The sequence below is a fragment of the Mus caroli genome, chromosome 5, assembly GCF_900094665.2.
Source record: "Mus caroli chromosome 5, CAROLI_EIJ_v1.1, whole genome shotgun sequence".
NCBI lineage: Eukaryota > Metazoa > Chordata > Mammalia > Rodentia > Muridae > Mus > Mus caroli.
In genome coordinates, this window is record NC_034574.1 from 46,990,804 (window position 1) to 47,017,029 (window position 26,226).

The following is a 26,226-nucleotide window of genomic DNA, read 5'->3' on the forward strand; positions in this document are numbered from 1 at the left end:
GGCAGAGCTGATCTTCCCACATGGGCTCCATTTTGGGAAATGATTTTAAAGCAAGGGGCAAGGCAGTTACCTCAGGGAAGCCTTTAGCCACTGTGAGGCAGGGTCACAGGATAGATGACCAGTGAGTGAAGGCCTCAGGGTTCCTGGGAACAGCGTAGGTGGAGAGAGCAGCCTGCCCTGCCCTCCGCTGGCTACAGGCTGTGCTGAGCTCCGTGGTCACGTGGGGGTGGACTCAGTTTACTCCAGCCTGTGCTCTGAGAGGTGCTTGCTGAGCACTCCCTAGTTTGTCCTGTAGAGCAAACATTATTCCTCAATAGGGCTATTAGCTTTCTTCCCTGTCTCCAGCTGAGTCGTCTGTGCTTTGTGCTGCTGTAGACAGTATCGGCACCTGTGATGTCTCAGAACCTTCCTAGTCCTCCAACTCTGGAAGGACAGTGTTAAAACATTGAGTGTTGTGAGCCAAGGACACACATTTCACACTGAGAAAAGTGAGGAGGGGACAGAAGACAGGCAGCTAAGATCCTGAGAGCTTATCCCAGGGCAGCGCGACTCCAAACATTAGTTATGGGTACTTGGAGTTTGAGGCAAAACTAGCTCTGTTTTAGCAGTTCTTGTGTGAGCCTGTGCCATTACCCCGTCCGTGCCTTACTTAATCTTGGCTCTTGGGCCTCTGAGGCAAGGCTTTGAAGCTCTGATCTGAGGCTAAATCCACTGTTTCCATCTTGTTCAGTACTAGCCTGGGGGGCGGGGAGGGGGGTTTCCTGGGGCTGATCTCCGGGCCACCTTACAGTGGGCAGAGATGGGGATGGGGGGGGGGACTGACCCAGGGCACCCACACTGTAGAAAAAGCACCCCTTCTCCAGGCCCGCCACTCCCTAGCAGTCAGTCTTAAGATCCATGCTGACCTTGTTCTAACTGCCCAAGCCAGACAGGTCTCCAGGCAGAGGCACCTGGAACAATCCTGGCTTTGTTGCGAAGAAGAAGAATCTTGTCCCTGAACTTACAATCTGTTGCTCAGTGTCTAACCTCTCCAGCCCTGGAGACGGAAAGGCACAGAGACTCTCTGGGAGAACGAGGCAGAGGGCAGGGACCCACAGCTGGTGGTCGGCATTCGCAGCAACTCCCGCGTGTGGGGGAGGCAGGCAGGGATTCGGGGCGCGCGGGGCGCCACCGGGGCGCAGGCCGTTCGGCCGTTCCTACAGCGGGCCTGGTCTGAGGTTTCTCCCCGCGATGGGCTCACTAAGCCGGCAGGTAGGCAGTGCCGCGGCGGCGGCGGCAGGCGGTCCTGGAATGTGCGAGGGGCGTGATGACAGCGACTGCCGCCGGCCTCTTTGCGCAACACCTTCGCTGTATATATACCGGGCGCTCAGCTGCGCTCCACCTGGGTGCCTCCTGCTGTCCCTTACCTGCGAAGGGAGCGCTGGTGAGTACACCGGCCGGCCGCTACCGCCGGCTGCTTCTGATCTCAAGGACCTACACTGAGTTTTTAAGTGACTTCATTCTTGTAGACACCCCTAAGGGACTTGACTGGCTCTGGGCTGCAGAGGAGGATATGAGAGCACATCATCTTAAACTTTCAGATTTTTTTTTTAAAGATGGTTGTGATTGCTGTCAGGACAACTCTTAGAACTAGTGTAGGTGGACATGCCTCACCTGCTAGCTGTGTCTGTGGCTTGGGGTGGGAGGATCTGCCGGGCTGGCCTCACGCTTTGTCTGGGTTACTACCCGTGTGACTCCCATTAGGTCTCTGATGTGTAGTGGCCCTCCTCATGACACCTGGGTCTTTCCTGCAAGTTCTAGGTTTGCTCTGGCTGCTGGAGGATGCAGACCCTTCTGGGGGGACTTGGCCAAAAGTTTTTGCCCTTCAGATGTCTTAAGCAGGATTTGATTTCTGGTTCTTAAGGCAGAGGGATATGCACAGGGTCGAGGGAGACAGTATGCTCAAGCTGGAGGAGGAGTGCCCGTTTTGGAGTTAAAAGTTCCACAGGGACAGGTGCCTGCCATAGGTACTGTGGGCATTTTCTTAAAACCCATGGATCATCGGTCCTGTACTTGGTGGGGGGTGGTCCTTTCAGGAGAGTTTTGTGCTAGCAGGGTGGCTCTGTCATCTCTGTCCCCTTTCCTGTCTTGTAGACTGAAACTTGTTCTCGGTTAGGCATTTCTGGAAAACCTGAGCCTCCCCACAGTAAGCATTGTTTGGGACTGGGAGACCGTCTTATCCTATGCCAGCTGATAATGACCTTTTCTGTTTTACAAGCTTTTGTAAGCCTGGGCAAGAAGGGCAGGCTTTGTAATAGTTTTGGATGCTACACAAGTTACCTTCCTCCCCTACCCCTCTAGGGTACCACGACTGTAGCTGCCAAGGCACAAAATAGCCTGAGTTTATGAAAAAGAAAATAACAAAACAAAACACCCCAAAACAGTATTTGAGGGATCTGGTTTGGAGCATACTAGATTTCAATAAAGATTGTCACATACGTAGGTTTACAAATTTAGCTTTTAACTCCCCCAAACAAGGCAGAATAGTTACAGGTCAACTACCTGACAGCCTAAGGATTGAACTCAGAATCTTATGCTTTGTGGTGGCTGTTCTGAGCTACATAGCTAGCCTTTGGGTTTTTGAGATGGAGTGTTGAGTAGGTCCTATTAGTCCTTTTTTTAAAAAAATATATTTATTATATGTAAGTACACCGTAGCTGTTTTCAGACACGCCAGAAGAGGGTGTCCGATTTCATTACAGATGGTTATGAACCACCATGTGGTTGCTGGGATTTGAACTGGTGACCTTCAGAAGGGTAGTCAGTGCTCTTAACTGCTGAGCCATCTCTCCAGACCTCCAATTAGTCTTGAATTAGTTAGGTCTCCGCCTCCTCAAGTGTGTCCTGGGATTATAGACTTGACCTATCACACCTGACTGAAATTTACTTTACAAATTTAAAAAGGTAATGTAGCAGCCTGTATGAGCACAAGTTTGTAGTGTTAGGCTAAATATCTTAAATAGTATCTTTCACCTCAAATCTAAAACTAAAAGCCATTCTCTAATTGCAAGACCTAGAGCAGTCTGCCCTCTCCCCCTTGATTTTGAACAAGTACATGTTGTAGCCCAGACCATCCTTGAGACCTGTGACAATCCTGCCTGAGCTTCTGCAGCCTTGGGATTTCAGGCATGCACCACTAGTGCCACACCCCTCTGCTCACACCCCTCCCTCCTCTTCAGGGGATTATTCTGAGGCTCACAGGAAGCCAAGGGACAGCAGCCACTCCATCTTCAGTGGCTCTGGGTTATTCTGCCGAAGCAGAAGAACTCCTCAGGCCTTAACATTAGCTGTGTGGAGTTCTTCTGTCTCTGGAGCTGCTTTCATTCTGACTTTGAACATTTTTCTGTATCTCAGGTTTCCTCTCCCTGGTAGTCCTACAGTTAGAACTAAATGGTAAGCATAAAGCAGATCTCTCCCTCTGTGTTAAAAGTTGGTCTCAAGCCACCATTAGCTGAGTTTGGTGCTAAACTCCTGCAACTTTGAGCCTGAGATGGAAGGATTGCCCTGACTTCTATGGATTATATGGTGTATCTGACCATCCACCAATAAAAACAATGAGACAACCCTGAAAATGCTGGACAGTGAAGTGAGTTAATCTGTGTACAGGACTTATGCCAGAGCCTGTACACAAAGCCTGTAAGTCTCAATTGACGTTGGGCTGCCTGTCAGTGGCAACTGCTCTCCTTTACTTCAGTGGTCATTCTTGTGCTATGGCCATAGCTGGTGAGAGGACACAGGGCCACGGACATGGGCTGATTCACTTTTTCAATCCTGGATCTTAGCTGGGCAAGCTCTGAAAAAACAGCTGGTCCCAGTCAGGTCCTGGTTGGAGAAGCTCAAAGAATGCAAAGTGAAGGGCGTGGATGGCCGCCAGGTGCCTCACGTTTCCCAGTTTGAGTCCTAGAAGAGCCCAGAGGTTCCCCTTCTGAGCCTGCCAGGAGGACTGACTTCCTCTTGGCATTGTGTGTGCCTGTGTGAAATGGAGCCAAGAGTGAGTCTCACAGCTCTGTAGAAGTGGGCCTAGGGTAGCCACAGGACCTGGGGCCCTTGTGATGGTTCTTGGTCTAGTTGGGCAATTGATACCCTGTTAGATTCAATGTTTCTCCCTCAAAGCCTGCTGCTCTGGCAGGTAGCAAGAGTGATAGAAAGAATATGGTGTTGGGCAGGAAAGCAGAGAGAACAGTGGTATCTGGACATGGGGGAAACCTTTGGAGGGGGCCAACAGTTAATTTCCTGCTTCCCTTTAGGAAGCAGGTTTAGTGTCTGCCATGTCTCGGTCAGTGACCTCAGATTCACATGGAATCCCTCTGTCTGCCCTGTTTAGTATTTTGTCCTCTCCTCAGCAGTCATACCTGGAGGATTGCTGGGTCTGAAGTCTTTGTTGGGGAAAGCAGCCAGCCATTACAGAATTTTTGGTCACTATATTTGGGGACATGGTCAGGGACAGAGGAGTGATCCCCGCACTTGTGTTCCTGAGTCTTTGATTAGATAGGACCTGAAGGCTTCCTATGACCCCTGGCTGTGAGGCTTATGGTGTATAAGGCTTTGGAAATGTGTATCCCTTGGTTCTCTCCCTCGTCCCTCTTCTCTCTCTCTCTCTCCCCCTTCTCCTCTTCTCTCTCTTCTCTCTTCTCTTTTCTCTCTTCTCTCTCCCTCTCCCTCCCCCCCCTCTCCCTCTCCCTCCCTCCCCCCCCTCTCTCCCTCCTTCCCTCCACCACCTTTCTCTGACATACAGGGCGATGTGACCTTTGGGCAAGTTTTTTTCAACTTCTTTGCTTTCCTTATTGTACTCTGGAAAGAAAAATTCCTTCTTTGTCATGTCACCCCCAAGGCATATGTGTGACTATAGACATGTTTCCTTGGTTCTCTTTGCCTCTGTTTCATTCTGCCTTTGTTGAAGGATCATGCCACAAGGCATCACTAATGTCCTTTGGAGTCCTCCTTGTGCCCAAGGTTGGCAGCGGGTTCGTGTGCATCATGTAGTACTTAGACTAGTTCACCGTGACGCAACTCATTCCCCCAGTTGGGCGACTGTGTCAGGTACTGCTCAGACTTCTCCTACACACAGTATCAATTAATCTTCATAACAGCTCTGGGAGGAATATGACATTGTTCCAGTTTTGAGATGATGACATTGAAGCCTAGATGTTTAGTGATCTCCACCTCCATCAACGGTTCTGTGTCTTACAATCGTGTGCAAAGACACTATAGTCGCCACACAAGTGTTACTTGCAGGGACTTGGAGGATCCATGGAATGATGACCTAATAATCCAGGGGCCAATTGTAGGGTATTTGTCTGCTCCAGGCCCAGTCTTTGCTCCAGAGTCCTAGATGCAGGCTCTGGTTCATCCTGCACAGAGAGCACAGGAGGCTGAGAGCATGGGAACCAGTGTGCCAGAGCAGTAGAGTGGCATGGCTGGATGGTTGCCAGTTGCCATACATTTCCTACCTTTCAGGTCACACTCAGCTGTGGGGGTGGAGAGTCAGGAAGGGACTGGCCAAAGAGCTTCCAGATGCTTGCCCAAGATGGTTGTGCCAAGTGTGTGGATCTACAGATCCTGTTCTGATCTACCAGAATCTGGTCTAAGTGGTGATGGAGGGCAGACAAAAAGAGCCCCAGCAATTGAGTACCAGATTGCTTCATAGGGGAAGCATGGTGCCAAGTAATTGGGGCTCAGAATAAGGAAGTTTCCCAAGAAGGAGCACAGGTAATCAGTAGAGCTCCATCTCGCTTTTGGCATAAACCAATAATAAACAGCACTGGAAGTGGATGAAGACACTGCAGACCTGCCACAAAGACAGACTGGGGATGTTTCTTTCTTGTTGGGATTGGGCCAGCCATGGAAATCTGGTCACAGAACACATCCTGTAGCTAACAGGGAAACAAGCAACCTAGTCACACTTGACTGCTGTGTTACGTTCCTTGGTGGGGCCCGCTGTGGCAAGAGGCCACAGTTTCTAGGGAATAATTGTCCTAGCCAACAAGTCCCAGCCGATCCAACTTGCATACGGTGATGAGGGACAGCCTCCTGTCAGGGAGACTCTGGCTGAAATTGCTACTTAGTATTGGCTTATCCATTTGCTTGCTAGGTTCATTCCCCTGGGCCCTAGAATAGAGAGAAATAGGCAGGTTACTATGATCCGAGAGCTTACTTTTTTATTTGTGGAAGTGAGGTAAAAGTTCAGAAGCAGGGCAGTCCCCGAGTTTCAGATTACTAGAAGTAGGAAATGGCTCTAGAAATTTCTCAGCATGCCTCCAAGAATAGAGAGCCCCTTATGAAAGATCCCTTCATTCCTCAGGTAACCCCAAATAGCTTATGGAAATCCTAAAGTTTGTGTGTGTGTGTGTGTGTGTGTGTATCTATCCTGCTTTTAAAATGTTTCACTATCCTGATCTGGCTTACAGCTTGTCGTTCTCCTACATGAGTCTTTCAAATTCTGGGACTGCAGGAGTTCATTACTTTTCCCAGCTTAAAAGGAACTTTTTTTTTTTGGGGGGGGGGGGGGAGTCTGACTAGCCTGGGACTCTGTAGACTAGCCTGACCTTGAACTCAGATTAGCTTGCCTCTTCCACCCCAGTGCTGCCACTGAGGGGAGCTTCAATGCTTAGTCTTAGTGTTTGTTCTCCCCTGAGTTAGTCACCACACCAAGCTTGAAGTCTTAATTCTACATCCTAGTGAAAATCTTCCTGTGGTCATTTTAGAAAGACACTGCATGACCACAAGCGCTACAGAGTGTTGGACACCGTGCTGAGAGTCTCCACTGACACTGTTGTCATTTCACATATAGGAGAACTGAAAGGCCTTACCCAAGGGTGCAAAGGCCAAGCTGCCTCGCAAATCCAGGAAGTTGCAATCTAAAGCTCCCAACTTTCCTCTGGTATACTAGTCTACGGTCCCTTGGGATTTTTGACAATATTTGAAGATACTGTTAAATTTGGGGTGAAGGGGTCATGACATTTAGTAAGAGACAGGGGTGATGCTAAGTATCCCCCAGTACCTTGACTTGCATGTCACTGTTAAGGTCTAGGAAAACAACACTGGAAATGTAAATCATGCCAGTAAATGGCCTGCCACCCTTTCCCAATTCCACAAGTAAAATTTACACTGGCGGAAAGACAGTCATGTTGATGTGACTCCTCCAAACTGTAGGTGAAGCCCCAGTCTGGCAGGTCTGTATAAAGTTGTCTCTTTCCACGGCAAGGCTGCTTTGGCAGTCGTGTTTGCCATCCCTCTTGTGCATAAAGTCTGGATGAGAATGGATGTTGGGCACCAGTGTGGCACTGAGTAGCTCTTTGATGCTCATTAAATGGTCCTAGTTATTAAAAATTCATTAAGAGATGTCACACTGATGTGTGAAGTGCCAGATGAGTCACTCGGTTGGCACGTGCCAGGGTTGAAAAGGGCAAGGCCAGAGTAGCGAGAAGGAGGATGTGGGTTGAGTAGTGAAGCATTGTCACCATCAAGATAGAAATGAGACTCAAAGTGGAAGGACCACTCTGGAGGAGGCACACCTAGAGGAGAGGCATCAATTGAGGGCAGCAATGGGCAGTGGAATTTGGGGGTGTCAACAGCACAACTGTGTGCTAGGAAGGTTCATCCATGGGAGATGTGGAGTCACGCTAGGAGAGCTGTGACTTCCATCCAGTAGGGAGCTGCAGAGGCCCTGGATGGTGGGATGGTATCTAGACTGGGGCAGGAAATGCTTCCAGGCAGAGCCATTAGGTCTGAGAGACTTGGGAGCAGTCAGAGATGGCTTTGAAAATCTCGGTTATAAACAGGAAAGGAAGGGACCATGTGTCTGGTGAAGGCTGAAGAATTAGCTTAAGTTGGGGTGAATTTCAAGTTGAGACCACAGTAGGTGTCCAACAACACAGTACAGGTTGATAGCCCCAGGGAGAATGCAGGTCACACACTCCTTCCTCCTTGACACTCATCTAGGGCAGGCAGGAAGCTCTGGTTTGAGCTCTGAGTCACAGACTCTTTCCCCCCTCCTACAAGCCCCGTGTGCCCTGGAAGTGGCCATCGGCTCCAATTTTGCCTGTGAGCTGAGGCGAGATTATTCCCTACTTAGCCTGTGCTGCGCCTTTGGCCTGAGCCACTTCATGCCCGATACCGACTCGGAGACATCCCTGTTGTCGCTCCTTCTCTCAGGTGTTCCCTCACAGTCAGTCAGGATGAGTAGGCCAGGGAGTCCCTGATTTGTTGGAGAGTAGGGGCTAAGGTATCTTCTCACTATATTATCCTATGTTGGTCTGGAACTCACAACCTTCCCAATCAATCTCACCTCCCAACGATTAGGGTCCTAGTGAGTTCTCTGCCTGGCATGAACTCAGGGAGCCTCTGGAGCTGGAGACTCTCTCAGATCATGGCTGTAACTGGCTTTCTCACCTGTGTTAAACACCATGAGGTCATATCATGGAAAGGTAGGGGTGCGACAAACCTATACAACTGTCTTTCTTGTTGCTGCTGTTCAGAGATTCTTGATCTTAGACATGTTAGACAAGTGTTGTACCAATAGCTAACTCCACAGTTTAGGATTATCACCTTGCACTCGTGTGTGTGTGTGTGTGTGTGTGTGTGTGTGTGGCCGTGGCCACAGGGCCCTACTTTATAGCTGAGCCTGATCTGGAACCTCCTATATAGCTAGCCAGGCTGGCTTCAAAACCACAGGTCATATACCTGGGTAGAGTCAGCCCTTTGAATCTGAAGTTGGGTAAATGTGAACATCCCACTCTGAACCTTAGGGAATGATTTTGGATCGTTGTTACCCTATTGCAACCATGCTAGAATAAGACATACTGTGCTTCTTGTTCATAGTAAAGAGCATTTGCCTAGGTGTGGTTGCCACCTCTTTTGACCTGCTATGACACTTTGATCTGCTCTTCTTAGAACACACTAACCCCATTTCTTATTTTACAAATTTGTAAATGACTGATCAGGAAATATCTTTTGGTCTGTGTTGCCATCTATTCAATGAATAGGTATTGGACCACATCTCAGGCCAGACAGAAATCAGGTCCCGAGAATGACCCTTTCTTGGTAGTGCTTGGTAAGCCGGAAATAGATATCAGATGGATCCTGGTTCTGGTTCTGGGAAGCCCTCTCATGAGAACTGATAGAGCAGGTGTGTCTGAGATCTAATGTTCTTCCCCTTCTAATTCCCATAGAGAAATGAGTTGGTCAGTTGGCGAGTTTTCCATGTGTGATCACAGCATCTTCTCTAGCCCAGACTCCTCTAGAACATCATTCTATGACCCAGGGTGGCCTCGAACTCTAGGAGTTAAGTTACTATGTGCCTCAGGCTGCCGAATGCTGGGATTGCAGGGGTGGGACAGCATACCTAGCTATCTCAGCACAGTAGATTGCACTCTGGTAATGTCACTTAATTTGCATATCTTGAATTGCTGATGAGGCTGGAACTCCGGTTCTAGCTGCTTGTACTTCCTTTTCTGTGAATCTTCTGTCCCTTGGGTTGTTCTCCTTAGTGGTGTCAGGACAGGCTGCGGCTAGCCAGATGAGCTGGCTTGGAACTGAGAGGAACATTGTGGAGAAAATGGGTTACAAGGAAGTCTGCAAAGCCTGGGAACAATGCCCCTCTGATAAAGGGCCACTGTTGGTGGTAGGACGACTCAGTACTAGCTGTGATTTATTAGACCTTTATTTCACTACCAGTCTTGAAGCCTCAGATGTATGAAGAGTGGTGTCCATTTTACAGAGAGGAAACTGGTACTGTGTGCCCAGAGGCATAAAGGCACTTGGTCCAGAGACACGCCCACACAATTACACTTCCACAGAAGCCCCAGATGGTAGGGAACCACAGGTGGGCTGTCTAGGAGCGTAAACATAATGTCAAGACCACTGGGTGAGGTTTGATGCAGATTTACAGTTGAACTTGCCCCAGCGTAGCTAGACAATGGAGACCATTGATACAGACACCTGTTTGGTCTCTCCCACTCCTAAGGAGTAAGATTTGTAAGAAATGTCTTTCCTTCAGGCAACTGTGACATCAGCGGCTGTAGACTTAAGCAAGCTCTGTCCTTCTCTTGCAGATCATGGCTCCTTGGCCCGAGTTGGAAAATGCCCACCCCAACCCCAGTAAATTCATCGAGGGGTCCTCTGGACCACAGTCGAGCGTACCTGCCAAAGACAAGGAGGCCAGCAAAAGTAAGTGCCGGTCACCAACTGGGGACAAGCCCTCTTTGAGGACCCATGGAAATTCGGCTCCCATTCCTCATGGCCTTTGCTACTTGTTTTCAGCAAATGACAGCGGGACTCCTGTAGCCAAGATTGAACTGCTACCCTCCTATTCCACCCTGGTTCTCATAGAGGAGCACCCTGAGGGGACGGACCCCTGGGACCTGCCTGAACTCCAGGACACTGGGATCAAATGGTCAGGTAAGTGGATGTCCAGCATACAGCAGAGGCCAGAAAAAGGACCCAGCCTGTCCATAGCATTTCCCTTTGTGTGTCTCCTGTACCAGGGTTCTGAGGCAGAGTAACTAGGGGACCCTTCGTATCAGGGAACAGTCATGACACATTTGTGTGGATGCTGCTAATTTTAGGCTTTAGGTGCCGAGAATACAGCCAGAAGACTTGGGGTGATCAAGAGCTTATTTCCGTTTCAGGTGTGGGGTTACGATCAAGCCCAAGACAGCTAGGAAAGGCTTGGGTGGTAAAGGGAGAAGGGGATTGATTGATTGCAGGGGTTGATTGATTATCTGTGCTTTCTGAAGATGTTTGAGAAGCAGTTAACTGCTAGTGTAACTACTCACTACCTCAACAACACTGCAGTTCACTTGACGGGCCATCTATCCATCCTGGTCTGCTGCTCTGCTGGGCCCAGACCACACTGCACTCCTTCCCCTCTGACTCTCTAGAAACACACCGAAAGGTTCAGCAGTGGAAACTGCCTCACACCCAGGCCTTGATAGAAGCCAGTGGGGAGAAGGTAGAGCTGTATGCAAGCTCCCTTGCCAAGCACCTCTGTTCCCCCCTAAGAAGTCTAACGGCTGCGCCTTCCCTCTTCCCCACCACAGAGAGAGACACCAAGGGGAAGACGCTGTGCATTTTCCAGGGGATTGGGAAATTCATTCTTCTCCTGGGGTTTCTCTACTTGTTCGTGTGCTCCCTGGATGTACTGAGCAGCGCCTTCCAGCTTGTTGGAGGTAAGGACCCTAAGGCTGGAGGTGGGTTATTCATGACTCTTGGTTTCTCAATTCAGGTGGGCAGATGACAGGTTTTCTCTTACTTCACCATGGCTGAGGTGGGTGAGGGCAAACCTGACTATCTCAGACATCCCCCATCACAGAGCAGAGAACTGAAGCATCTAAGTGGCTCTTGCTTAAGCTAGGAGCTGATGTCAGCTACCAGAACCCTTTCCATTGTGCCCAACCCCCAGCAGGAAGCTGTTTCAACTCCCTTTATCTGCAGGATTCCTGCTGCCTCCAGGCTTCTGTCTAGAGTTTGAGAAAAGAATGATCCCTTAGGTCAAAGCAAGCAGGAAAGATCAAAGCCAACCCTTGCTGGGAAGAGCCCACAGTAGATACCTTCTCTGGCCTGAGCGCAGGACGCAATGGTCAGTGTTTCAAAAATCCAGAATGAAATTCCCAGGTGTGCTCAGTTAACTTTGGACTCTCTCTGGGTGACAACAGATAGATAGCACCCTGAGTGGCCCTGTCTGGAATAGTCCTCTCTAAGCCTTTCCCACATGGAAGAGATGATCAAGGCTCAGAGGTCACTAACTAACCAGACTTTAAACACAGCCTGTAATGAACACATTGGGATTCCAGAGCACTGATCAGGGTAACACAAGAGACTGTGGATTTTTATGCTTTGGTTGCCCTGGGATAGATATAAACAAATAGTCTTTTCCCCCTCCTGTTTTGAGATAGGGTCTTTATGTAACCCTGGCTGTTCTGGAATTCCCTATTTGGACCAGATTGTTCTTTAACTTTCAAATCCACCTGTCTCTGCTGCAACTAAAGACATATGCCATCTCATCCTTCCCAGTCCTTTTTAGGAGAGGGTCCACTATTTCCAATTATATATGTCTCTGCCTCCCAAATTCTGAGATTAAAGGCATGGGCTACCATGCCTAGCTGACCCAAACTTTTGACATAAAGGATGGGTGGTAGGTCACTCATTAGGGGCCACACTGTTGAATGTGGTAACTCTCCCTGACCCTTAGGGACATAAGGGTCTTGGCTTATGATTATTACCTTAGACAATGCACATCCAGACACTAGGCCTCCATTATAAAATGGATTGAGGAAAGACTGAGGGTCACACAGATAGACTCCCAAAAGACTCCTGTAGAATTCAGGCTGCAGTTGAAGGTGTTGGGGAATAGAGGATCAACTTAAAGGACTCAGGGCCTATATGAAGCCAGGTTCTTGAATAAAGATGACTGGAAAAAGGCTGGCTGACTAAGCTGGAGGGTGGAAATTAAAGATGGGGGGACTGGAGGCTCACATGGACAGACAGATTCCCTCTTAGAACAATGCAAGGAAAAAGAATAGTAAGCAAGAAACATGGCCAAGCTGAGATGAGGGCTAGGTTCCTACTCTACAGCCAGCTGGCCTGGTGTGGACACTTGGTTATCTTCCAATAACCATTGTTTGTCTTCTAGGCAAAGTGGCCGGACAGTTCTTCAGCAACAACTCCATCATGTCTAATCCTGTGGCTGGACTGGTGATAGGGGTTCTGGTGACAGTCATGGTTCAAAGCTCCAGCACATCTTCCTCCATCATCGTCAGCATGGTTGCTTCTTCATGTGAGTTGGGGACTTGCTCTGGCTCTAGGCAGTGCTACAATTATTGTCCCCATCTCATCTCCCCGCCTCCCCTGACCCCCAGCCCTGGCAGTATTTTAGCCAAAGTTAATTACAATTTTTTTTCTACACAGCAAGTTTGAGGCCAGCCTAAGATACCTAATACAATATTTTGAAATGAGTAAAATAAAAATGTGTCTTCAGCTCTGGGGCTCAGCCATTCCTTTAGTCACTGATTCCTGGGCTCCTGTGAGATGGGAGGACCAGAGAGGCTTTGGGGGGGTCTTCTGGTACATGGGGTGCATGCAGATTCATTGACTCCCCTCTCTGGATTTTAATAGCTGTGTAGTGTTATATATGACACACCACCTCCCAAAGAAACTGAGACCTGCTTTCTAGAATATTTAGCTGCAGTGTGTTCATCTCACACTTGGGGTGTTGTGGAGCATGGCTCCCCTGCCTGCAGGTTCCCTCACTGTTCTTTTTTTTTTTTTACCCTTCAGTGCTGACGGTTCGGGCTGCCATCCCCATCATCATGGGCGCTAACATTGGAACCTCCATCACCAACACGATTGTGGCGCTTATGCAGGCAGGAGACAGAAATGAGTTCAGAAGGTAGGTGATTTGGGGCAGGCTTGGTGTCCACTGACTATGTCCACAATGCCTTTAACAAGTTATGAAGGTGTGCTTGTCTGCTAGCCTGGAAGGAGCCTCCAGTCCAACCAGTGTTGGGAATCCCAGATTAATATCCACTTACTGATCTGTAAAGCTAGAATAATATCCAACAGTACCAGTAAATTATTGTAATGATTACACAGCCATGCAGGCAAGCACTGTCAGGGTGCCTGAAAAGCACCAGCTAGACAAGCACAGCTGGGTGGTAGCATTGAAGCAAGGCCAGTTGGGTGGGGCAGGCTTTGTTGTTTCACTTAGTCATAGATAATTATAACTTCATAAAACTCCCATTTTAGGCTAGCACTGCTACTAATACTATCTCTTCACCTGTGAGGCAGCACAGGCAAATATAGCCAATGACGTGTGAGGTAGAAAAATAGGGGCCATTGGAAATAGACACAGGGAAACCCTCTGTCTCGGCATTAGCGTGGCGATGAAGGAAGTTTCCCAGCTTCTTTTCTAACCAGTCAGCCACAGACTCTACCCAGAGCTTATTAAAATGCAGAAGCAATTCCCAGCTTGTCAATGACGCCATCGCAGTGTGGTCAAGCCACTGACATTATAGCAGGTTTTTGGGGAGAATGGTCATGTTTGTCGTGTCTGCCGGTGAATCAACAGGGGATGCTATCACAGTGGTCCATCTACCTGAGCCACCTCTCATTTGGTCCCTGATGACATGTCTTGATGGACATGATAACACACATTAAGACGGGCACTCTCTAATTTGATCTCCCCGTGAAGCCAGACAGCCTTCTCTATCCCCCCCCCCCAATCCATCCTGAAGCCAAAGGAGACAAAGTGATGTCATCCACTGGCCCCAGTCAGGATTCCAGTTAGGTTTCGATTCTGGAAAATCTTGGCTCATCTCATGATTATTTACACCGATTGCTTCCTTGTAGCCTATGAAAAAGAAGCCTAAGTAAGGCCTAATGAGTTGCCTACATGTTGGGATGTAGCTGACTTAGCTCACTCTGCTCCCCAAGTGTATAAATTTCAGTATGGTTTGCATAACCGATATTGGTTCAATGTGGCATCCTTCTTGGAGGTTTAGATTATTGTCTTAGCTGCAGTAATTACTGTATCAACTGTTTATTGAGCTCCTAGACATTTTACCGAGCACCAGGAAATCTGAATCATTTTCTACTTCACCAGCAGTGTATGAAAGTGTCTTTGGTTGCCTTCAGGAAGAATGAGACTAGCTAATACCATAGACCAAATATTAGAACTTGAATGGTTCATTTCTAAATTATTTCCCCATCTGCTTATTAAGTGCTTCTCTGTAGCCATATACCAATTATACCTTGTGGTAGGTATTTTCAGACTTTCTTCATTTGAAAGATATTTTTTTTTGTCTCAGAATTTTGAGAATTGAAGGTTAAGATTTCAGGGGCTGGAGAAATGGCTCAATTGTCTTTCAGAGGACCTGGTTTTAGTCCCACCACCCATGTGCCCATATGGTGGCCCGCATGCTTGTAGTTCCAATTTCTAGGTTTCTGATGAGACCCTTACTGGTGCAATGCACATATACTACACATACACAATTAATCCCAACATTTGGGAGGCAGAGGCAGGTGGATCTCTTTGAGTTCAAGTCCAGGACAGCCAGAGCTTTACATAGAGAAACTCTGTCTTGAAACCCCCTTTCCATACCCAAAAAGGAATCCAGTTGGTCAGAAGGTTCTGATGGTCTGGCCCACTACTCTCTCTCTCTACCTTTTAAAGGACAGGTTGCCTTCCAAGCAATTTAAGTGGTCTAGGCATGGTTGAAGAGGTTGCTCAGTGGTTAAGTCTTTGGTGGTCTTGCAGATGGCCTATGTGACCCATAAAGTGACCCTCAACTATATAACTCCAGTTCTGGGTGTATGGTACACATACAAACATGTAGGGAAACCATTCATAATTCTGAATCTTTATTGATTTTTAATAATTTTTATTTTATTATTGTGTTTGCCTCTAATGCATGTATCTGCATACTTGGAGAAACTGGAGTTGTGGGTTTGGGGACTGAAACCCAGGTTCTCTAGAAGAACAGCCAGTGCTCTTAACAGTTCTCTCCAGCCTTAAAAATCTGTACAAGAAGGGTTTGGGGGGAGTCTTGATGCAATTCTGCTAAAGTGTGGTTCTTAGGATACTATACTGGTCAGAAAAGTCTTCCTAGACCAACCACCTGTGTGTATTTAGGTGGACGGTTTGCACCTCCCTCAATATAATATGGCTATGGTGGCTTTCTTCCCATAGGGCATTTGCAGGAGCCACTGTTCATGACTTCTTCAACTGGCTCTCTGTGTTGGTGCTCTTGCCTCTGGAGGCTGCCACCCATTACCTGGAGATCCTGACCAACCTTGTGTTGGAAACCTTCAAGTTCCAGAATGGAGAAGATGCCCCAGACATTCTGAAAGTCATCACAGACCCCTTCACAAAGCTCATCATCCAGGTAATGGCTATGTTAGTACAGCTCACATCTCAATGAGCCTAACGAGACCGGGAGCAGGACAGAAGCCATAGGAGGCAGAAGTTAAGGATATTTGTGTCACTTGTATTCCTTTGACATAGCCTGGTTTACCCTATTAGGAGTGGGGGCTAATTGGGTGAGGTTAGGGGTACTTCTGAGAGATAATCAGTGAGCATTTGTGCCCACATATTTTCCATTGTCATAACAGTTTATTGATGGTTACTCCCCTGTCCCAGCTGAGGTCAGTCATGCCTGCTGATCCTTGGTGTCTGTCCTAGATGTGGATAGAAAGGGCCAGCCAGGACTTGAACTTAAACAGTAGGTCTCTACAACCTGCTGGCTATCAGTGCCCTTACAGTTTTGCTCTGAGTGTCTGCCAGTTTCTAGGGCAGTGATTCTTAACCTTCCTAATGCTGTGACCCTTTATTACACTTCCTCATGTTGTGATGACCCCCAATCATAAGATTATTGTTGCTATTTCATAACAGTAATTTTGCTACTATTATGAATCTGAATGTAAAATATGTTTCCGATGTCTTGTGAAAGGTGTTGAGAACCGTAGGTTGAAAGCCACCAGCTTTAGAGGAGGATAATGCTGTTCTCCTTGGGAGTTTGGGGGTAGGGGAGGGTATAGATCTTTTCATATAGGGTGTGTCCAGTGGCTCACATTCACAGCCCCCAAAACATCCAAAGTCCCCTGACAGCAACCACTCTGAGGATCTGCTGACCCGTGCTCCTCTATTTTTCCCCTCAGCTGGATAAAAAGGTCATCCAACAAATCGCAATGGGTGACTCAGCGGCCCAGAACAAGAGCCTGATCAAGATCTGGTGTAAAAGTATAACCAATGTGGTAAGTGTCAATAAAGTGATGGATGAATAAGTATGTCAATCAAAGGGTTCAAAGGCAGCAAATCAGAAGTCAGGAAGGGAGAAAAATTAGGCAACTGGCAGTCCTATCTGCCCTCTGCCTTTCAAGGAGATAGACGCCTTTGCATCACTGTTAGATGCCCCCTCCTTGACGTGGTATAATGCTTGAATATCTCATGGAAGGATGACTCTTGCCTTTTGTTTTGGAGACCATGATCTCTGTCCTACAACACAAATGTAGGCAGCAGGGGCATCTCATTTTCCAGGCTGTTTCTGATGAGGCAGACATGGCTTGCACTAGGAACTTGCCCAACCTGCTGTGCAGTTTGGGTGCAACTCACTCTTAATTCTGGGGTGTAGTATGTGTGTGCATGCAAGCATGTGATGCTAAAAGCTGGTGATAAAATAAAATGAAACAGATTTTATTTGTCCCCATGGTTCCAAGAGATTTTTCAAAAAATCTTTGAAAGGAAGGAAAACACCCTATGATGGAGCCACTATACAGATCCAAGGATAATGTCCCATTTGGTCCCCACTTTTGTTATTTCCCCCACCATGGACGCACCTTATGTTTGTCATTGTCATTTAGACTGAGATGAATGTCACCGTCCCCTCTCCTGATAACTGCACCTCTCCTTCATATTGCTGGACTGATGGCATACAGACCTGGACCATCCAGAACGTTACCCAAAAGGAGAACATTGCTAAATGTGAGTGGGAATTAACTGGCTGGCCAGCTGGGTGGGTAGTCTAGGAGTCTGACCAGTGTGCAACCCAGTGATTACAGGAACAAAGGGAAGACTATGCCAGGCCTTCTGGTGACTCCATGCTACCTGAAGAGCTTGTGATAAGGATTCTACAGTGCTCCCTTGGTGTGCCTTCGGATCCCTTAGTCAATAAGTCAGGGGTAATTGATGGCTGGTTTGATTTTATGGTCTGTTCACTTGTTGATCTCTTCTGATCAAGGCACTGAGCCCACCTGATACTCCCATATTTTAGGAAACCCTTCATCCTTATAAGCTTTCCAGAATCCCACTTTCTCCTCTATCATACCACCACGTTTTGGTGTGATTATCCCTGCAGAATCAGGCAAACTTGTCATCACTAATGCCCTAATTGCTATCTGTCAGTAGAACTATGGTTTTCAGGATTTGTCACAAGGGATACATAGGAAGGACTTTGGTAACAATCACCAGGGCCTGCCCAGGACAAGCTGAGTGATTTAAGGAGCACTCCACTTTCCAGTCTCAAGACAAACCAGAGTCAGGTCTGGTGGTGCCTGCTTTTAAGTCATAGGAGGTAGAGATAGGACAGATCAAGCTAGTTATCCTGTTGGAGATCTGGGCTATAAGCAGATCTTTTCTCAAAAAAATAGATGCTGGAGATGCATCAACGCAAAAGATGCTCAGTAGTAAACTCACATGCTCATGCAAAGTACTGCAGTTCCTACATCAGGTGACTTACACCTAATGTACTTCTAGGGAATTCTGACTTCTGGTATACCCAGGTACCTGGCATAGGCACAGGTGCACACGCGTGCGCGCACGCACGCACGCACACACACACACACACACACACACACAGGTGCACACACAAATGTGCACACATACACAATCTTTTAAAAGTTTTCTTTTTAAAGTTAGCAAACAACAGTGTGTCAAGGCAAACTGCAAAGGATACCATTAGCCTGAGTCTCCATGTCTAGTTGCCAGGCAAGATTGTATCCACGAGAAAGGAGTCATAGGTAGCAATCTGGACAGGGTGGACCCTGACTTCCTGACAAGCCTGTTTGTGTGTCTCTTCAGGTCAGCACATCTTCGTGAACTTCAGTCTCCCAGACCTTGCTGTGGGCATCATCTTGCTTACTGTCTCCCTGGTGATCCTCTGTGGCTGTCTGATCATGATAGTCAAGCTGTTGGGTTCTGTGCTCAGGGGGCAAGTCGCTACTGTCATCAAGAAGACCTTGAATACTGGTAGGCCCAATACTTGAACCCTGTTCTGGGCTTTGGGGATGGTTTTGTGTGTGGCCCTGAACATAGGCATCTCAGGGTTGTCAGAAGAGGGATCCCTGTGCTTGGATGTTTGTCAGAAACACGGGCCCAATTCCATGCAGACAGTATAGGGGTGAGTTCATAGCTCATCCCCTAGTGTGCTGTGATGCCAGATCAGGATAAGGAGGAGGGGGTATATTTCTAGATCCATGGTCTTGCTCTCAACCATATCCTTGGTTTATGTGAACTTGGCCGGATGATGCAGATTAGAAAAGTTACCTGGTAATTTCAGGTCATATGTGGGGTTATAACCCTTCACTCATCCTAGCTTGTTCCTCAGTCCTAACTAAATGCCATCGGTCCCTGGGACTCATGACATGCCTTCTTTCTTTGTCTTCCAGATTTCCCCTTTCCCTTTGCCTGGCTGACTGGCTACCTGGCCATCCTTGTGGGGGCAGGCATGACCTTCATCGTGCAAAGCAGCTCTGTGTTCACGTCTGCCATGACTCCACTCATTGGTGAGTGAGGTTTTGTCCCTGGCTTCTCAGTCAGATCACCATTACCTCTTCCCATGGTTACTTGGGCTCATGCTGTGTGTTCTATGTTTTCCCAACAGGTATTGGGGTGATCAGCATTGAGAGGGCATATCCACTCACATTGGGCTCCAACATTGGCACCACCACCACCGCCATTCTGGCTGCTTTAGCCAGCCCAGGCAACACCTTGAGGAGTTCTCTCCAGGTCAGCAACTGCTACCGGGCTCTGGGTGGGATAAAACCTGTCTGTGCTTTGTTTTTGGTTTAAGTCAGAATTTCATGAAACCCATGCTGGCCCCAAATTCATAAGGAACGGCCTTGAGAGGTCCTGCGTCCTCTGTGCTGGGAATGGATGCACGCCATGACCATACCTAGTATATAGACTATTTTCTAGTGAGAGCCATGCACTCTCTTCTATCCATAAGGTACTGGGAGAAACCACAGGGAGCTATGTGTCAAACCTATGGGTTCCTAAAGAGGTGGGCATGTAAAACATCTATGCTGCTGAGACAATGGGCCCAGGTATGGTGAAGCAGCAGGCAAACCCGTGTCAGATGACACCTTCCGGACCTGAATGAAAGCTGAGCTCTTCAGTGGGGTTACTTCCTTCTTTCGCTGATCTCCAGACAGTAAAGTGACGGGTGTTCACAGAATATAATGCTCTGCACAAGCTCAACTATACACGAGACCTTGAGTGACTCTTATTTCTTTCCACCCTCTGTTTCAGATTGCCCTGTGCCATTTCTTCTTCAACATCTCTGGAATATTGCTGTGGTACCCAATCCCATTCACCCGTTTGCCCATCCGTCTGGCTAAAGGCCTGGGCAACATCTCTGCCAAGTATCGCTGGTTCGCAGTCTTCTATCTCATCTTCTTCTTCTTTGTGACCCCGCTGACAGTGTTTGGCCTGTCTCTGGCAGGCTGGCCAGTGCTGGTGGGCGTGGGCGTACCCATCATCCTGCTGCTGCTCCTGGTTCTGTGCCTCCGGATGCTGCAGTTCCGCTGCCCTAGCATCCTGCCCCTGAAGCTCCGGGACTGGAATTTCCTACCCTCATGGATGCACTCTCTGAAACCCTGGGACAACGTCATCTCCCTGGCCACCACCTGCTTCCAGAGGCGTTGCTGCTGCTGTTGCCGCGTGTGCTGCCGTGTCTGCTGCATGGTGTGCGGCTGCAAGTGCTGTCGCTGCAGCAAGTGCTGCAGGGACCAGGGAGAGGAAGAGGAGGAGAAGGAGCAGGATATCCCGGTCAAGGCTTCTGGGGCCTTTGACAATGCAGCTATGAACAAAGAGTGCCAAGAAGAGGGCAAGGGCCAAGTGGAAGTTCTGAGCATGAAGGCCCTGTCCAACACTACAGTGTTCTAGGCGCACCTAGGAGTCAGGGCTGAGGAGGACCTCAGGTCCCATGGGATCCACCCCTTCTGTAAGCATCTCCAGCCACCTCACTAAGATTTCTGATGAGGAAGAGTAACACCAACTCTAGCTCTCCTACCACCAGAGTAACAGTCTATAGTTGATTTGGACTTATCTTCTCTGCTTCCCAAGTGCCTCCCTCTCAGAAGACAATACAGAGAGGCCACAGATGACTTCATCCACCTCTGGCTTTCAAAGCCCATCCTCACCCAAAGGTCAAGTCTTAAGGGAGGCATTAGGGAAGGTTCTGGAAAGACCCAGTGTAAAGAGTATTTGTAAATATATGTACAAAGCAGTCATTTCTTGGTATGAAACCTCAGCCACATCTTTTTTTTTTTTTTTTTTCATCCTTTTTTTTTTTTTTTATCAAAGTCCACTCCTCCTACCCAATAGCTCCTCCTATTCATCCCTGCCCCAAGTCCACACAGTGAAGTAATGGTTGGAGCCCATAGGTGTGAGCCTCTAGCTTACATTGCAGGACATGTTCTCTATGGAGGAGGCTTCATCTGGGTCTAGTCAGGTCAAGCAGTTGACCCCAGTGTCCTCATCTTCAGCTTCCTAGGATGGAGAGGCGCATGGTTGGGGTTCATATTTAGTTTCTGTACCTAGGGCTCTGGGTTAATCTAGAACAGGAGGCATTGGTGTTCTTGGTCAGAGTAATATTGCTGATGGAACCTGTAAGACCTGTGTCCCAAGCCCTCTCCATTGCTACCACTTGGGACCATCTGCTTGTGAAGGGTCTGTTTATCTTGTTTTGTGCAAGGAGACTTGCTGGGCCAGCCTTTAGTGGTCTGTTTCCATCCACCCACTCACCCTCTTGCTCTTGAAACATGTTCCCATCTTCCATAGATGAGCTTTGTCGTCCTGCCCCTTTCCATGCCTATAAAGCTCCAAGGAAATTCTCAGGAGGGAGGAGATAGGAAATGGCTAGATGCTCTTAAGAGTCAAGATGAAGCCAGTAGGGTTTGGAGTGACTGCAGGTAAAGGGTGGGATCCTATTCATACAGGATACCTGTGCCTTTTAGAGCCCACGTGTAATACCCACGATGGCTCTGCAACCATCCCCATAACTCCCCCCACCTCCCATAAGAACAAGCCTCAGCTTGACTTAGGACAGGTGTGGCTCCATAGGACCATGTCCTCTCCATCCTCTCCCATCATGCTCTTTGCCATAGGAAGAGGTGGAGATGCCAAACTGAGCCCCTCTGTAGATAAAAGTTCCCAAAGAGCCATTTATGTGGCATATTTATAGCTATGCATCTGTACAGAATACTTCATAACTTATATATAGTAAATAGTGATTTGTTTTATAGTGTCTCATTTGGAAATGAGGCAGGGTTCTTTTATGTACTGTGAAAAGAGCACCTTTGTATATTTTGTAATACTGCCTTTAAACACAACTCTCTGAGGCCACGCTATACCTCCCTGTAAATATGTAAGTTACACCCCAGGAGGTGGCTTTGCCCTCTGTTGATTATATATTTTTTTGCTTTAAAAAAAAAAATGGGATCCTTGTTCCCATGTTAATTGTATTTTTTTAAACTGGTTAAGGAAAGGGGGAGATAAAAATCACCCCACCCCCACCCCTCGCAAGTGTGCTGCTTCCAATTGCAGGGTGACACGAGGTATCTTTCCTTACTCAAACCTCACCATGCATCACCACGGGAAGCTATGTAGTTTCTGGTGACACTTTGGGACACAGAGGACTTAGTCCTACCTTCAGTTTTCTCTTTTCCAGGCCCTGGGGATAAGCTACTGAGAGCTATGTTCAGCAAAGCATAACATTTTGTAGTTCATGAATGTTACCAGGTTTGGAAGCAAAGACTCATGTGGAATCTTTGAAATCACACAGCTGATGTTTTGAAACTGTGTGCAGGCCATCTTCTGCCTTGTTTTAAAAATGTCTACATTAGAGGAGAAAGGGGGAAGGGGGCAGTGAGTGGGATGTAAATTGAATTAGTAAAAATTTAAAAATAAAAACTAATTTCAGTACTGTAAATGATGTTACTTATTTGACTTGGACACCAACAAAATGTGCACTACAGACCTCCAAGGTCAGCAGGCGGGCCCTGGAATCCCTTTGGGTTCGATGTATAACCTGGACCAAATGAGAAGGTAGGCTTTACTTCCTGACAGCTCAGAAGATGCAGGGCGCATAGGCCCCACCTTAGCCAGAGCTGAGGGAGGATAATTTATTCTACTATAGCACACCCCTGGCATTATGCTAAAGCAAATGAGTAGTTCAGTCTGGGAGCTGTCGATATGTCCCCCTCCAACAGGAGACAGGAGGCTCATTCTGATGGAATTTAACCAAAGGAGCCCAGGGAAAAAACGGGTGGTCAGAGAGGTTCAGGAATTATAGCTTCAGACAGTGTCTACACTTGAGAATCAGTCATCTTGTGCTGTGTAACAAACAGCCCCAAATTCAGTGCTATAAAATGCCACTCCATTGGTTTACACTAATCATTGGTTTGGGATTATAGTCTACATGTCTCAAAACACCTACACATAGATTGGACAGGGAGACTGTTTTGCCCATTTCCTTTGAGCATAGCATTTACATTGGACTGGGCATTATAAGCAATATAGCCAAGATAATTCAAAGAGTACTGGAAGATATGTGTGGCACTAAGCAGAATGTCCCTGGTTGATGGGTTTTGCTGTGGTGGGCAAGAGCCACTCCTTTTAATAATCCTATCAGGATTAGTGTACAGTCCAGGTTCAAAATCTGACAAAGGCAAAGGCAGTTAGGTGCTGAGCCCAGGCCTCCAACTGACTGGAGTTTAGCATCATATAGTGAGACTTGGCCCCTGGCAGTTGCTTCAGCTGCTGCCCTGGAGCTGCTGGCGGTGTAAAACTCTGGATGCATTTTTGGCTGAGGATAGCCCAGTGAGATGAAAAATAACTTTTATGAGTAAGAAGCCTGTAAGATGCACCTGAACTGAAATATAAAATATGCCCTGCATTTAGAAGATTTTTAAAAACCGTATAAAAGTCTTACATTTTATATTGAGTACCTATTGAAATGACTGAAATATCCTGGATAGTTTGGGTTAAATACAATCTACTAATATTAATTCATCTACTTATTCAGAGGATGGAGTCAGATCCCCTTAAGCTAGGTGTGGGTGCTTAGAACCTAACTCAGATCCCCTGGGAGAGGAACAAGTATTTTTAACTTCTGAGCCATATCTCCAGTCTCATACTTGTTTGTTTTTTTGAGACAAGATTTCTTTGTAGCCCTTGATGTCTTGGAACTTGCTCTGTAGACTGGGCTAGCCTCAAACTCAGAGATCCACCTGCTTCTGCTTCCTGAGTGCTGGGATTAAGGGTGTGTGTGTGTGTGTGTGTGTGTGTGTGTGTGTGTGTGCGCGCGCGCGCGCTAGCCTCCACCACCACGCAGCCTCTGTTTTTCAGACAGGGTCTTGCTCAGACTTACCTGGAACTCCCTGTGTAGTAGATCAGACTTGTCCAGTGATTCTCTTGCCACTGCCTAGAAATTCTGGGATTACAGTAGTATGCTACCACACCTAGTTCTTCTTCCTTTTAAAATATGGTTACTAGGACATTTCAATGCAAACAAGACTCATTTCTGACACAGGAAGCATGATGAAAACACAAACTTAAACTGCCGATGTGTTGGAGTCTTGTTTCCTCTAAATATAAAATGTTGCTTTTCTAGTATTCTAAAATTAAATTTACACCATTCAACAAAGAAACTTTCCTGTGTTAAATGCAGCTAGAATCGATAACACTATTCACATTATGAAAACATAGGCATTCTCTCCCTGAAATATTTTATTAGTGATGAGATCAAGACAGCATTTAATCCCAGGAGACCCTGACAGATAGCTAATAGAGATCATACCTACCCATGTGTGCCATAATAAAAACCTGATAGCAAGACATAACTGAATAAGACATTTTCTTGGGACTTTTAGCTTATGGGAGTTTTGAAGATCTAATCTGAGTTGTGGCTCTTAGGATTCTGGAGTCAATTTGGAGTCATTATTTTCCTTATTGTCACTGTATTTACCTCCCTACAAAGTTCTGTATTTCAGAGATTTTAAATATGTGCCAGTGTTTTATACATTGACTAATTGCCATATGAATTAGACATTTTGGAGAACTCTGGGGCACTATTGGTTCAGTCTACAATAATAGCTATTTGACCTTCGTTCTAACACACCTGTTGATATACCTCAAACACCAGTGATGATAAAATCTATATGGCTTTGTTCCTGGGAGTGTGCCAGAGGTGGTGACTGGGAAAAAGGCTGTCTTTAATTACATTATCGGTGTGTTGAGAGGATGGTCAAAAAATGGGAGCTGTCAATGTCAATGAAACCAGGTCTGAAGAACTCTTGAGCAGATAACACTAATTTGATTTCATATGTGCCCTAAGCCTATACTGATTTGCACAAACACACACAGATTAACCTCAGTTTGTTTGTTTGTTTGTTTGTTTGTTTGTTTGTCTGAGTTCCAAGTCTGCAGCTGCACCCACCCTAAGTACGTTCTCTGTGACCTTAGCCTCCAAGTTGTTTCTTATAAATGCCTATATTGGTATTTCATATAGGTCTAAATGCCTATATTGAGATGGCTCAACTGGTGAAGGCTCAGCCTGAAGATCTGTGCTGATACCTGAAAACCACATTTGGGGAATGTAGAAGGAGAAAATTCACTCCTCAAAACTTGTCTTTCTCCCTTCACATCATATACACACATGCGCGCACGAGCGCGCGCACACACACACAAATACAAACACACACGCATACATTAATAAATAAGGAATGAATAAGTAGATAAGTAGATTTAAATGTCTACATGGGAAAAAAAAAAACCAGAACTCTTTTCTACCAATCAGAGGTATCCAGCAAACCATAGTTTGTTTCTACTGCACTGACTGAATTGCATAGCTGCAACACTGGCCAATGGCATGTTTCGTCTGCTTTTTCTCAGTTTTCCTGCAAAGCCCCCCTTCTGGAATCACTTCTGGTTCACTGACTCCTGGAGTCTTCTCAGCGCCCATAAGCTCTCAGTGTGCCTCTTCTTCTCTCAGCAATCTGCAGATGAATCTGCTCTTCCCTCTGTACTCTGAAGTTCAAATTCCTCCACTGAGTCCAGCAGAAACTTGGTGATAAACACCTGGCTGTAAAAGTCACCAGAGGGCAAGCATGCTGTGTGATCAAGTTTTTCCCAACTGGCTAAAGTCCTCAGTTCCAGCTAGCATGCATTTGGGCTTCTGGGGCTCTAGGCCTTTTCAGACAAGAACAGATGTTTTTTTGTTTTCTTTTGTTTTGTTTGTTTTTTTTTTGGTTTTTTGAGACAGGGTTTCTCTGTATAGCCCTGGCTGCCCTGGAACTCACTCTGTAGACCAGGCTGGCCTCGAACTCAGAAATCCACCTGCCTCTGCCTCCCTAGTGCTGGGATTAAAGGCATGCACCACCACACTCAGCTAAGAACAGATCTTTAGCCAGATGT

At 47.1% G+C, this 26,226-nt stretch overlaps 1 protein-coding gene across 1 annotated transcript; it reads left to right on the forward strand.

The window, feature by feature from the left end:
* Window positions 1-1,248: 1,248 nt before the first annotated feature.
* On the forward strand, window positions 1,249-22,741 carry Slc34a2 (solute carrier family 34 member 2). Its single transcript, XM_021163666.2, has 13 exons — window positions 1,249-1,423; window positions 10,091-10,205; window positions 10,299-10,436; window positions 11,078-11,206; window positions 12,670-12,813; window positions 13,314-13,425; window positions 15,724-15,919; window positions 16,692-16,787; window positions 17,394-17,514; window positions 18,610-18,777; window positions 19,197-19,313; window positions 19,412-19,536; window positions 20,059-22,741. Exons 1-13 carry the CDS (start codon window positions 1,307-1,309, stop codon window positions 20,692-20,694), a joined length of 2,214 nt encoding a protein of 737 aa, XP_021019325.1. The 5' UTR covers window positions 1,249-1,306; the 3' UTR covers window positions 20,695-22,741.
* The last annotated feature ends 3,485 nt before the right edge of the window (window positions 22,742-26,226 follow it).

Excerpts from the sequence above, each read along its gene's own strand:
- Slc34a2 (XM_021163666.2), top strand. The coding sequence starts at position 1,307 with ATGACAGCGACTGCCGCCGGCCTCTTTGCGCAACACCTTCGCTGTATA. Across the intron at positions 13,426-15,723 it reads GACAGAAATGAGTTCAGAAG|GGCATTTGCAGGAGCCACTG; the intron begins GTAGGTGATTTG and ends TTCTTCCCATAG. Across the intron at positions 17,515-18,609 it reads AAAGGAGAACATTGCTAAAT|GTCAGCACATCTTCGTGAAC; the intron begins GTGAGTGGGAAT and ends GTGTCTCTTCAG.